We start from the raw sequence: 15,366 nt of genomic DNA, 5'->3' as shown, positions 1-15,366 counted from the left end.
GATGCGAAGAGATCGGAGGAAGAGGAGAGTGGTGGTGTGTGTGTGTGGGGTGGGGGGGGGGCTTGCGCTGATAACACAGCCTGGCTTCAGATCCAACATTCCGTGACGTGGGTCGCGCTCGGTTCTTCGTATGTGTGCGTGTGTTTGAGAGGGAGGGAGGGAGAGAGATGCTCTGTTTTGTGTTGGGGGACGGGGGGTTGAAAGACGCATGCGCACTGTGGTGATGTATGGTTGAAAACGGATCGGGCAGCTATGCCGCGGAGGAGCAGCCGAGGCGGAGTATGTAGGAGCTTATAGCAGTGCTGTCCGCAGGCGCTGAAAGACACCGGCCAGTCAACAAAGAAAGCGGAGATATTCGGCGAAGAACACGATAAGGGCCTCTTTTAAATTTCTTCACATTTGTGCTAGTCGACGAATTTTCTGGGTAGTGAGTGCCACATCTTCAGCAATGTTTCCAGCCGCGTGAACGCAGGGAATTTATTCCTCCTTTTTTATTTGCATTTAATAAAACAACCAAACAATGCACGGGGTCGCAATGATTTTGTTAGCATTCGGTTCTAGAAGACATTTGAACAATCTTTGTCAAGAATCGCTTTGCTTGCACTTCATTCTGTGGATTTTAACGTTATGTGCGGTCCACGCAGAGGAGCGACCGTTCAGTGTTGAGGTAAGGAGTGGACGAAAGGTCACTTCCCCTGTTTCAGTCCCATTAAAGGAATATAACATTTCTATATGGTGTAGGCTATGAAAATCAAGAAAACGGACGACGCTTGACGGCATGGAATCGAGTCTTACAATGAGTTCAGTGTTTAGACCCTTCTTGAGCGAAACGTTCGCCCTCAGGAAATGGAGGGACTGGCAGTCCTGGTACCGCTCAACTCCCTCGGTTGTTCACAATTTTACCCGGGATTATCTTTCTGTGATTCAGGCTACACTTTAATGACAGGTGTTTATGTAAGAGTGCAAAACTCCTGTCATGCCGTTATTTTAAAGCATTGGTAGGAAAAATCAGACGGTGGTGGTAAAAACATCTCCGGGCAAGTATTGCGCTGGTCATATGAGTAGTGCAGCGACCGAGGCCGAAATAGAGAATACAGTGTTCAAGTTTCGGAAGCTTGAGACACACACTTTCAACGGTTTCTTTTTGTTGTCGCTGCCGGTCGTCACTTTTCTACCAGTTTTATGTCAGGTGGTTGCGTTTAGTTAAAAAAAAAATGGCTTTATTTGCCAGATACGTCAATGTTTTGGCCACTCAGCTCAGGACTATTGTCTGTGTATTTTTGACTCCAGAACTCTTATATCACAAATAAACACTTGTGTCACTGCAAATATATGCACCCGGGCTTGGTAGAGGAACTTAGAGTTGAAATGGCTCATTGTACAGACACAAAGAATATGCACAAGTCAGGAAAAGTCGAGTGTGGGAATCAAACTGAATAGCGCTTGGCTCGCGTCTGTTCCCTGAGGCCAAGCGGACGGACTGGCTCTGCAGGTCACCAACGAAAGGGAGCTGGAGAGCTTTTTTGGCACGAGGAAGCACACCATACTGTGTGACATAGGACAGAGGGCACTGCCAGTTAACCACCAGGGCCCTCCCGTCTGCCGGAGTGAGCTGATGCCATCACCATGCCCCCCTCATATAGCTATGCCATCCAAAGTCTAAAGGTTGAGGGAATTGCAAACATAGATTTGCACTGGCAAAAAGAGGCACAAGCGTGATTGCACACACCAGCCAACACATCAGCTCTGAAGCGAGTTGCTAAATTAGGTTAGTACCAGTAGGAAAGGATCCATGTGCGTTAAATGAAAGGACAAAGAGAAAGACAGTGGAGAGACAGAGATATTTATACTCTGTGCTTCTCGCTCTCTGATGTTAAAAATGGATGTGGGCGCAGAGCAAAGAGCTTTATTGGCGTGGTTTGGCCAAGGTTTGGTCGGTCTGGCGCTAGAAAATACATATAGTACACACACACACACACACACACAGTGGTTCTCAGAGTTGAGGAAAAGGATGAGCCTCTGCTGTTCAGATGAGAGGCCAGGGATGGTGGGGAATAAAGGTCTGCTTTATTTCGTGGGGAGGCTGTGTGGTGGATATTTTTAGTTGGAAAAGTGAATGTGTGTGTGTGTGTGTGCACGCGCCTTGTGTTTCACCAGGTGTGTGTCTGGTGAGACAGTTGAGTAATGCCAATCACTGGGAGATAAATGGAAGATTCATGTGTTTGTGGAGAAACTATTGTGTGTGTGTGTGTATGGTAGAGAAACTATTGTGTGTGTGTGTGTGTGTGTGTGTGGTAGAGAAAATATTGTGTGTGTGTGTGTGGTAGAGAAACTATTGTGTGTGGATGTGGTTGTTTTGTGTATGTGTGAGAGGGAACGTGTGTGTGTGTGGGTGTGTGCACACAAATTCACGCTATGAGTCCAATGAGTGAAAAAACTGTGTATGTGATAAAGATTGTGTGTGTGTGAGTGTGCATATGCTGGTGTAGAGATTATGTTATTATAGTTTGTGTGTGAGCATTCTAGGGATACAGTGGGTGAGTGTGTGACTGTGTGTAGTTGTTTGTGTGTGAGCATTGTAGGGATACAGTGGGTGAGTGTGTGCGAGTGGCTAGCGGATCAGATCTTCTTTCTCACCCTCTCTGTCACAGTTAGGAGCCTGTGTGTGTGTGTGTGTGTGTGTGTGTGTGTGTGTGTTTGTGCCCGTACATGATGAAGGGATCTCGTCCAGATATGCATATCAACTGCACATCAACTAAGCTTATTGTCTTTTTAAACTCACTGTTATGCACTCAGCATCCCAATATCACTCACTCACCATATCTGTTGAGTGTTGAGAACCCTGATATCAGGCAAACTATCACATACCACTGTGACATACATACTCCTGTCTCAAACACAATACAGTCTTTATTGCTCAACCACCCCACCCCCAACATACACACACACACAGTTCTATAGGCCTACACCCCCCACAACACACACATGGTACACTGTCATAGACACTTTTGTAACAAACACAAGGACCTTCATACACACATACACACACACACACACACACACACACACACACTGCTGTAGTGTTGCCTCACAGTCCCCCCTCTCATGGCCCTCCTCTCTGCTATTACACACTCAGGCCATTCACCTACACATGAAAATATTTTTGTAGGGCTGAAAATGTAAGCCGTGATTACGCAAGGCTGACTGAGGGGTGTCTCAATGTAGAGGCGATCGAAAGAACTCGGAGCATCTAGACACTAGCCTACTACACACACACACTAAGCATCTAGACACTAGCCTACTACACACACACTAAGACACTAATCTAGACACTAGCCTACTACACACACACACACACACACTAAGCATCTAGACACTAGCCTACTACACACACACACTAAGACACTAATCTAGACACTAGCCTACTACACACACACAAAGCATCTACACTAGCCTACTACACACACACACACTAAGCATCTAGACACTAGCCTACTACACACACACTAAGACACTAATCTAGACACTAGCATACTACACACACACACACTAAGCATCTAGACACTAGCCTACTACACACACACTAAGCATCTAGACACTAGCCTACTACACACACACACTAAGACACTAATCTAGACACTAGCCTACTACACACACACACACACACACACACACACACACTAAGCATCTAGACACTAGCCTACTACACACAAACACTAAGCATCTTCTAAATACTAGCCTACTACACACACACACTAAGACACTAATCTAGACACTATCCTACTACACACACACACACACACACTAAGCATCTAGACACTAGCCTACTACACACACACTAAGCATCTTGACACTAGCCTACCACACACACACACACACACACACACACTAAGCATCTAGACACTAGCCTACAACACACACACACACTAAGCATCTAGACACTAGCCTACTACACACACACACTAAGACACTAATCTAGACACTAGCCTACTACACACACACACACTAAGCATCTAGACACTAGCCTACTACACACACACACTAAGCATCTAGACACTAGCCTACTACACACACACACACACTAAGCATCTAGACACTAGCCTACTACACACACACACACACACTAAGACACTAATTTAGACACTAGCCTACTACACACACACTAAGACACTAATCTACTGTAGACACTAGCCTACTACACACACACTAAGCATCTAGACACTAGCCTACTACACACACACACTAAGACACTAATCTAGACACTAGCCTACTACACACACACACACACTAAGCATCTAGACACTAGCACACTACACACACACACTAAGCATCTAGACACTAGCCTACTACACACACACACACACACACACACTAAGGCACTAATCTAGACACCAGCCTACTACACACACACACACACACACACACACACACACTAAGACACTAATTTAGACACTAGCCTACTACACAAACACACTAAGCATCTAGACACTACTACACACACACACTAAGACACTAATTTAGATACTAGCCTACTACACACACACACACACTAATACACTAATCTAGACATTACTACACACACACACTAAGACACTAATCTATACACTAGCATACTACACATTCTACACACTAAGCGCACAGAAAGTCTCCCATTTCACACTCTACATCTAGAACACTAGGCATCTAGACACTTTACTACACACACACACACACACACACTAAGGCACTAATCTAGACACCAGCCTACTACACACACACACACACACACACACACACACTAAGACACTAATTTAGACACTAGCCTACTACACAAACACACTAAGCATCTAGACACTACTACACACACACACTAAGACACTAATTTAGATATCTCTAACACTAAAACAGAAAAGTCTCCCATTTCAACACCTCTACATCTAGTATACTAGGCCCAGGGCTTATTTTTTATCACTGAAGAGAAAAGGCTATGCCTATATAATGTGATAACTTTGAAAGGACTTTGGCGATGCCAGGGGGTGTGGACACTGCTATTCTACTATAACAGTATACAGTAGATGAGAGCTACTGCCCTCTGTAGCATCGACTGGCCATTCTGATCCTCAGCTGCTCTAAGCACATGGCTATCAGCAGAAGAGGATACTGTATATCCCAGATGTCTGTAGTGCCGCTGCTGACTATAACAGCTATCAGCTACAGAGGTGACGGCAATGACCGCTGCCTAAAGAGCTATGTGCATTAGCAGGCAGGATAGCACAGGACACGAGGGCCACCAGACATTGAGAGGTGCTTTTAGGTAGAGCCCAAAGCTGCAGCCACTGATTGGAAATGAACTGGGTCTGCTACGCTATGCTACGCTAACATGGCTGATGCCAAGGCCAGTTACAGATGGACTGACACTCAAGCTACAGTGCAAAAAGAGACCTTGAAGCAACAATAAATACTATCTTTTAAATACTACCCTTACAGACTAAACACTATAGCCAGAGAATGGTAGTGACAACTAGAAGTAATCCAGATAGGTTGTAGTGGATGAAAATGCCGTGTGTGGGCAGTGCGGGTCAGGTCTGTTATATTCGTGAGAAGTGTTACTATGCAACTGTTTACTTCTCTTCACCTCAACAGCTGACCCTTATCTGGACAGAGCCTGGTTTCAGAGGGCCGTCGGGATCATGTGTATGTCTGTCAAACCACCATGGTTAATGGAATCTGGATCGATATGACAATTAGCACATTGATTGTTTTTTATGGCATGGCTCAAGGCATACTAATTTGACTCAGGCCTGCTTTGCTTGTCGATGGAAGTTTGAGATGTTAATTGCCATCATTTGAGCAAAATTAAATCTTTAGCAATGTTCTGAAATTTCAACCATTGATCCTGTGCCTATGTGTGTGTGTGTGTGTGTGTGTGTGTGACCACTCAGTTATTCACACTAGTGGATGTATGTCCTTGTGAATAATTTAAGCCAGCAAGGCAGCACTGTGAGATAAACACACAGATAAACACACCCTCACCTACAAGACCATGCCAAAACCATCATGCACATGCAAAATACCAACACAAACACCCACACATGCACATTAATACGTCATTTGTGTCATCGCTCCATCTAATCTATTTGAGTAGTAGATATCATTCTGTTGCCATAGCTACAACTGACCTGTAGTAACATTGGGCAATGTCAGGGAGGCATTTGCCACGTGCTCTGTTGTCATGACAACAGCAGTCTCCCACATCTCTTTGGTAATGATATCTTCATGCAGACTTTTAGCTTGGCTTTGATGTTTTCATCTGTGGAAATTAGTGCTCTTTTCACCTGCAATCCTTCTGCCACTGCTGCTACTGTTCATGTCAGTTCGCCAAACTCAAGAATGTGTAGTGTGTGTGTGTATGTGTGTGCATGTTTGAGTTCACAGTGTTTGTTTGCTCACAAGAGAAAGTGAATTTGAGTCAAAAGCTCATAGATAAAAAGATTGCACACACACACACACTCACACATGCACATTGATCATTGATGCCTAAATGGTTTGAATTATTTGATGACATATGCCTAAAGATAATGCATCTGCCCTGATTCCATATCATCAATGTAGGGAAAAGGAAACTGCCCCACCATCACAATACATTCAGAAATCACTACCATAACAAACCGCTGAATATCCAAACATACAACTCAAGCGCACGCTACACTGCACCCTCAGTCTCCTTGAGCTAACGTAGCCTCCCGTGGAGGTTGATGGACGTGATGGTTACCATCGACGTCCTGTCCTGCGTAAATGAAACGCAAAGCTGCCGCCGCGCCCGCCAATGACATCAATGAGAGTTCCTCGCTCATTGTCTGTAATGGCCTCTGACGGTAATTGGTTTCTCCAAACGTAGCCACTCGTGCCACACTCGTGTTTGTGCTGCGTTGGCTATTTCTAAGAATCAACCCGCAGGCGAGTAATAATTTGTACTCACATCTCCTCAAGCTAAGTTAATAAAAGATAAAGATATGAATGTGTGGGACCAGAAGATGCAACATGGACTGTTTTATTCCCAGACATATTTAGAGTGAAAATAATTTCCAGGGGCTTGTGATATGATTTGAATCATATTGGCTACAGAGGAAAGAGAAGCATTTGATATTCTGTGTTGAGTAAATGTTTCTCTAAATGTCTGTCTGTTGGTCAAATGGTCCTCACCTTTGTTGATGTAAAGCAACAAGTATACTTCTGTGCATCAGCTATGCTTTACTGTCATGCGTATATCTACCATCTACTGTATTGCCATTGCACTCCACATCCAGTTTTGCACAGGCAATACACAAGATCCGTATGGACACATGGACATGGCTGCAGCACAGAAAGACTGCACTGACCGGATGTATGATGGATTTTGCGTCATCTATTCGGTGCGTAGACCGCATCCGTAGAAGTATATTCAGGCCTTTAAAGTGAGACTGATACAGTCACAGGTACAAATAAGGTTTCAGTGGTGCCCTGTAAGAGAGCTATTGGAAGGTCTGATAGATAGTCTGCAAATGCAAACCCTGTAGCTTCACCTCTGCCCACAACAGATGCTTAAGATTCTGAATACCATCCAGCAAAACTCAGGATGGGATCCAGGATGTTGCTAGCAGATGGTATTTAGGATGTTGCTAGGATGGTATTACAATTCCGGTTGAAACAGAGCAGAAATCAAGGATTATTTTATTTTACCATGTGATGGGTTTTCCCCGACCCAATCACATATACACCATTGGTGTCACACAGAATTATGGATGTGTTGGTTTCCATTCCTCGGATTCCTGGCCCAGCTGCAGTGGTGTGTGATAGGACTACGCAGTATGTACACTTAAAAAGCATCACCTTCTCAGTATTACAATAGGCAAGGATACCTATTAACATTAGAAGTTGATCATAGTATACCCACTACAGCTAACTAGACTACACAACAGTATACATTACCCACTACAGCTAAGTAGACTACACCACAGTATACATTACCCACTACAGCTAACTAGACTACACCACAGTATATCCACTAAGCTAACTATACTAGTACATCACAGTATATCCACTAAGCTAACTAGACTACACCACAGTATACATTACCCACCAAGCTAACTAGACTACACCACAGTATATCCACTAAGATAACAAGACTACACCACAGTATACATTACCCACTAAGCTAACTAGACTACATCACAGTAGGCCTATACATTACCCACTAAGCTAACTAGACTACACCACAGTATACATTACCCACAAGCTAACTAGACTACACCACGGTATATCCACTAAGATAACAAGACTACACCACAGTATACATTCCCACTAAGCTAACTAGACTACACCACAGTATACATTACCCACCAAGCTAACTAGACTACACCACATCACTAAGCTAACTAGACTACACCACAGTATACATTACCCACCAAGCTAACTAGACTACACCACATTATATCCACTAAGCTAACTAGACGTGTACATTACCCACCAAGCTAACTAGACTACACCACAGTATACATTACCCACAAGCTAACTAGACTACACCACAGTATACATTACCCACCAAGCTAACTAGACTACACCACGGTATATCCACTAAGATAACAAGACTACACCACAGTATACATTTCCCACTAAGCTAACTAGACTACACCACAGTATACATTACCCACCAAGCTAACTAGACTACACCACATTATATCCACTAAGCTAACTAGACGTGTACATTACCCACCAAGCTAACTAGACTACACCACAGTATACATTACCCACCAAGCTAACTAGACTACACCACAGTACATTACCTACCAAGCTAACTAGACTACATCACAGTATATCCACTAAGCTAACTAGACTACACCACAGTATACATTACCCACTAAGCTAACTAGACTACACCACAGTATATCCACTAAGCTAACTAGACTACACCACAGTATACATTACCCACCAGGCTAACTAGACTACACCACAGTACATTACCCACCAAGCTAACTAGACTACATCACAGTATATCTACTAAGCTAACTAGACTACCACTAGTCTACACCACTAGACTACACCACTGTCCAGCTGGGTCACCAGCCCCAAGCTTTGTGACTCTGGCACATAACTGAGCATGACAACCTGAATAAGCGCAATATGCGATATTGTACAATCGCACTGGCATCGTTGTAGCTTCTTACACCTTTCAGCTTCTGCTGACTCTGCACCAACGTGTTACAAAAATCAAGGGAGATTATTTATCATTAGTCAACAGTAAGTCTTGGTGGTTTGGTCTCTTGAAATGTTGACAAATGAGGGAAACGGCATTTATAATAAGGCTTGACGGGAGACAAGGAGTCCTGCTCACTATCAGCAGGTTCTCAGCCATGTTTTTATCCTGTCCATGTTTGCACAGTGTCAATGATTTACTCACATATTTACTCTGAGTACCTACAACCAGTGGTTAAAGTGGGATTTGGCAGGTGGGGGAACCCTAAAATCCAGTGTCGGTGGAACAGGGAAAAATGACTCACCGTTGGACAACATATTGAGTATTGTGGTGTAGCAATACTTTTTGGACAAGAATTGCTAGCTTCTTGGTCACCTCTGTACACACGAAAAATTAACTCACCGTTTATTTTAACAATATCATCACGCTATATCATTGGTATGAAAGAATGTATTTATTATTCATTTATCTGAGGTGGCGAACTGCTCCTCCTCCCTGCCCCCCCCCCCACACACACACTAACCCCTGCCTACAACAGCAACCTAACTTCAACACATCTGCTACACCACAGTATGCCACGACAAAGTAGAAGTGCACTGTTTGCCAAATGCCAATACATCACGTCCTCCCATGCACACACAAAGCCCTGTGCATGTACATGCATGCTGGTTATACGTATACATGACATGTACGTACAACACAATGCATTGCGCTCACAGACGTGACTAGGTAGGTACTCATGAGCTGCTCTACCATACGTGACGGGCGGTACTCATGACCTGCTCAACCATACGTGCAGGGCGGTACTCATGACCTGCTCTACCATACGTGCAGGGCGGTACTCATGACCTGCTCTAGAGAGAAAGAGAGCGACTGTCCTGTTTCTCATCCTCCACGCTTTGCTGTGATCAAATACTAAAATGGATTAACCAACATCACATGCATAAGTCTGTGTGTGTGTGTGTGAGAGAGAGAGTGTGTCTGTGTGTGTCTATAGTTGTATGTGTGGTTATGTTTAACAAGATTACTGTCAGCTACGTGCAGCAGGAGCTTGTGTGTGTGTGTGTGCGTACACGCATGTCTCTGAGTGTGTTTGTATTATGTGTGTGTGTGTGTGTCTGTGCCTGAGTGTGTGTGTGTGTGCACGGTGTTGGCGGCAACCAGGGAAGCTGAAGTTCAGTGGGGATTTCCCAGATCAGAGCTGTCCAGATGTAAATTGTAAAACCCCTTCAGCTTTGGTCTCCCCTGTTTTGATTAGCTTTCACGCACACACACACACACACACACACCTTGTAACCTACTTTTCCTTTCTCTGGCGCATACTCTCTATTATAGACTAACACATCTCTACTGCCACCCAAAACAAAGCCTCTTCATCTAATCTCATATACTTTGTACTGTAAAAAAGAGTCAGACAACACACACACACACACACACACACTCATGTCTGTACCATGTTGAACTGTGTGCTGTATGCTTCTCTCTCTCTCTCCTTCTCTCTCTTACATGCATACACTCATGTCTGCTCCCCTGTTAATGTGTGTGTGTGTGTGTGTGTGTGTTCGTGTGTGTTCCAGTCATGGCTCCAGCGCTATGGTTACCTGCCTCAGTCGGACCCGCGCGTGTCTCTGCTGCGCTCGGCGGAGACGCTCCAGTCGGCCATCGCTGCCATGCAGCGCCGCTACGGGCTCCCTGTGTCCGGGGCACTGGACCAGAACACCATCGAGTGAGTCTCTCACACACACACACACACATACACACATTCACATGCAGACTACATACTACATAGACACACAACACGCACACAGTCTACATATACATACAACACATACACACATATGCACATGCATCACAGACACACATCACTGCATATACACACACCACACATATGTACACACACACTCACATACACACACACACAAAGACTGCATGTACATTCCATACGCATGCATATGCATGCACACTTACAAATACACAGTATACCACACACACATGCACAAACATAGACACGATATGGTCTCACATTCACCAATTTTCACCCATTCACACACTTTTAAATTTTACACCCCTCCTGTTTATGATGCAAAATATCTAATTGTGGCGTAGACTCACATTCTCTCTCACACACACACACACACACACACACACACAAGCACTCACACTCACACACACACACACAAACCAGATCATCTTTAGAGAGCATGCACAAGTCATGGAGTGATACCAGAGAGATACCAGATCATCTTTAGAGAGCATGCACATATTCATACACACAAAGTAACAGCAAAGAAAATACCTCCCACATCCATGCACATCTCCAGACACACACACACACACACACACAGAGAAAGAGAAAGAGAGCAGCGAGTCACCACATGTAAAGTAAAGTGAAGAGGAGTGTGTGTGTGCTGCCTGTGTCCTATCTGAACGCTGTCTCTTTCCCTTTGCGCTGCTTTGTCATGCGGTAGCGCTAACACACTGAGGTGAGGCATCTTTTCTTTTGCTTCTGTGGAGTCCCACAAGTCAGGTTTACATAACAGGGTGTGTTGGAAGGTGTTTTGTGTCTATTTGGAGCAGGTTGGTGGTAGTGTGTGTGTGTGTGTGTGTGTGTTTCTGTGTGTGTGTGTGTGTGTGTGTTTGTGTGTATGTGTGTGTGTTTGTGTGTGTGCATGTCAGTGTGTACATAAGGATAGATAACAGTCTAGCTATATAAATACTCTCATGAAAATGCCTTCAGTACACTCCATCTAATGTTCCCTCCCTCCCTTCCTCTCTCTTTCTCTCTCTCCCTCCCTCTCTCCTTGTCTCTTTCTCTCTCCCTCTCTCTCTCTCTCTCAGCTGGATGAAGAAGCCTCGATGTGGTGTTCCCGATCAGTTTGGGGGTGCTTCCAAATTTAATGTGCGGAAACGACGCTACGCCTTAACAGGACAAAAGTGGCAGCACAAGCACATCACATACAGGTACCATGGTCTCCACAAACACACCCTGGCATTACTCATGCACACAGAATGAAACGGATTACCTTTTTTAATGGAGAACATTGTTTGTTGGTAGTCTTGGTGTGCTTCAGTGTAAGGCCAACAAACATATACTGTATGTCAATTCTTTTCTAATTTATTTATGTGTTCAGCTGTGCTTACAGAGTTGGCTTACTGAAGGAGACTTCGTTTTTAGATACACTTAGCAAAACTGTTTTTAGAACACTTAAGCAAGCTGTGCATTCTGACTGACTTCAAATGGACTCTTGGACTCCCGTCCACTCTGTCATAAACAATAATAGATATAGAAGGCAGTGCAGGTGTCTGAACCAATCAGTGAACTAGGACGTGCTCAAAAACACAGACTTCCATAACTGCCAACTGTTTTGCATACACCCAGCATAATGAATGAGAGTGGGCAGATTCCGACAGTGGATAAGTCTGGCAGGAAGTTAGGAAGAACTGTCCGCAAAAACCCTTCACTAGTTTCAGTCACATTTAACCCTCCAGTCAGAGACACTTAAATCAGGGTGAAATTAAAGATGATAAAAAAAAGACACTTTGGCGTCTTTTGGGTTTCACGCTCCAAGTTGCCTTATAATGACAGACTTGAGACGAGGCCTCGTTTAAGGTCGGTGGGGAAGAATCGAGTGGACCGCGGGCACTTTCTTAAAGAATGTTAGGAGACGAGAGAGAGAAATGCTAAAAAAAAAAAAAAATGAGGGGGGAAAAAAGCCTAAACGGTGTGAATTGAAATATCTCAAGCCAAGAGCCAAATCCACAGTGAAGCGGTGGGCTGTTGATAATCCTTAATTAGAAACTTGTGCGCGTCTCTGGGGAGAGAGCGCGAGGCACCAGCGCTTTTAATTCGATTTCTTTATCTGTTCCTGCATGACGGCCCCCACTCCCCGGCACGCACCGAACCGCATGGCGCTCCCGCCGTGTCAACCTCAACGTGACGTGCTAGAGTGACATCAACCTCAGGCCACTGAAGGCTAGAGTGCTGTGCTATTCCACAGCCCTTTGAGTAGGCTAGTTAGTGTTGTGATGGTGTAGAAGTGAATGGTTGTTGTGGTGTGGTATACCATAGACCAGTGGTTCTCAAACTTTTCACAATGAGTACCACCCACAAAAACAATTGGCTCTCCAAGTACCACCATTATGACCGACATTAAAATACAGTTGCATAGGCCAATTCAACTACATATTTTACATTGTACATACTGTTTTGCTGTTTTGCTTTATGAAAAGACACCTTGGAGACTCCCTGAGTACCACTAGCGAGAGTTCGCGTACCACCAGTGGTACCCGTACCACAGTTTGAGAACCACTGCCATAGACTATACCATAGAGCAGTGTTCTCAACCTTTTTTGCTCTGCGACCCAAATTTAAACATAGCCTAAGACAAAGGCCGAAAGCTAATCATGCCTAAGGTTCAGGTTATTTAGGGTGCAATTCGCTTTACTCACTGCAGTGCCAAGCTGACATAGTGCCCATGACTTGCCATTACTGTCAACAGAGTCTAGTCCAGTTACTTTTTGTGCTTTTCTTGGGAATTTAATCAAGGATCAACAGCTTACGTTTGAAATATGGATTCTTTCAGAACCTCACCAAACCCAAATTTGGGTCCCGACCCAGAGGTTGAGAAACACTGCCACAGAGCACCAATTACGATATACCGTAGTCCTATGTGTAGGCTAGTTAGTGGATGATATACCGTAGTCCTATGTGTAGGCTAGTTAGTGGATGATATACCGTAGTCCTATGTGTAGGCTAGTTAGTGGATGATATACCGTAGTCCTATGTGTAGGCTAGTTAGTGGATGATATACCGTAATCCTATGTGTAGGCTAGTTAGTGGACGATATACCATAGTCCTATGTGTAGGCTAGTTAGTGGACGATATACCGTAGTCCTATGTGTAGGCTAGTTAGTGTCCTGATTGTGTAGCAGTGAATGGTTGCTTGAAATATTCCATAACGTTGTGTTATGTGGATTATAGTGTACCGTAATTGTCCGTCTATTAACCAAGGTTTATACATTGATTTTGCAGAATTTCTTTAGATATGAGGTTAATACAGGGGGGCGGGCTATACATGAGAATGCATGCAATGCAAATTTCTTTGATTAATTTTGCTTTCTGATTAAAGCACAATTTGATTCTGAGTTATTGGGCTATTGGTCACTGTCATGTGGTTTTATAAATGGAGTGGCTAATACACAAGAAATTAGTATAGTGTCGTATATTGAAACTGGATTGCAGTGATATAATGTACCAGTAAGTATAATATAGTGTTGGAGCATATAGATATGTTGCTGTATGTCCTAAAGTGTGTGTGTGTGTGTGTGTGTGTGTGTGTGTTGTTTGTCTCGTGCTGCAGCGTAAAGAACTTCACGCCAAAGGTGGGGGAGAAAGAGACCCACAGCGCCATCCAGCGGGCCTTCCAGGTATGGCAGAATGTGACCCCGCTGCGCTTTCAGGCCGTGCCTTACCGGGAGCTGGAGCGAAGCAAGCGCGACGTGGACATCACCATCATCTTCGCCTCTGGTTTCCACGGTGACAGCTCGCCATTCGACGGCGAGGGCGGCTTTCTGGCGCACGCCTACTTCCCCGGGCCTGGCATCGGCGGGGACACGCACTTCGACTCAGACGAGCCTTGGACTCTGGGGAACCCCAATCACGATGGTGAGGATAGTGTGTGTGTGTGTGTGTGTGTGAGGGGTGTATATTGAGTGAATATGTGCATGGGACAGTGTGGTCTTCTGTGTCTGTGCGTCTGTACATGCATGTGACTATGCTCTTGTGTGTGTGTGTGTGTGTGTGTGTGTGAGAGAGAGAGAAGAGAGAGAGAGTGTGTGTGTGTGTGTGTGTGTGTGAGTGAGAGAGAGACTGTGTGTGTGTGTGTGTGTGTGTGAGAGAGAGAAAGAGTGTGTGTGTGTGTGTGTTTGTGTGTTTTTGTCTTCACCTCACAGATGGCCCTCTCAGAGACAGCCTAGCATTGGCCTGCATGCCATCTCCAAGCATGGCGTTAGTACTAATTACATGCTAACATCATGAATCTCACTTCGACTTCCACTTCCACACACAGCTGACCTTACACTGAGTGTTCTCACTGTGCGGTGTGTTTGACTTTTCTCTGTGTCAGTGTGTGTGTGTGTGTGTGTGTGTGTGTGTG

General features: G+C 44.6%; 1 protein-coding gene across 4 annotated transcripts in view; it reads left to right on the top strand.

Annotated features, from left to right (window-relative positions):
* The first annotated feature begins 226 nt into the window (after positions 1-226).
* The window catches only part of LOC125309374 (matrix metalloproteinase-16-like), a 25,222-nt gene continuing 10,082 nt past the window's right edge, over positions 227-15,366 (top strand). For 2 of the 4 annotated variants that reach the window (XM_048266239.1, XM_048266238.1), the window contains exons 1-5: positions 227-667; positions 10,789-10,937; positions 11,680-11,694; positions 12,050-12,172; positions 14,572-14,876. In XM_048266239.1, the coding sequence (XP_048122196.1) occupies positions 521-667; positions 10,789-10,937; positions 11,680-11,694; positions 12,050-12,172; positions 14,572-14,876 (739 nt within the window). In that variant the 5' untranslated portion in view covers positions 227-520. The remainder of the gene's footprint in view (positions 668-10,788; positions 10,938-11,679; positions 11,695-12,049; positions 12,173-14,571; positions 14,877-15,366) is intronic. The other 2 variants (XM_048266241.1, XM_048266240.1) reach the window with 1 other exon arrangement.

This window comes from Alosa alosa, chromosome 16, assembly GCF_017589495.1.
Source record: "Alosa alosa isolate M-15738 ecotype Scorff River chromosome 16, AALO_Geno_1.1, whole genome shotgun sequence".
Lineage (NCBI taxonomy): Eukaryota > Metazoa > Chordata > Actinopteri > Clupeiformes > Clupeidae > Alosa > Alosa alosa.
This window is presented reverse-complemented; position numbering and strand designations above follow the sequence as displayed.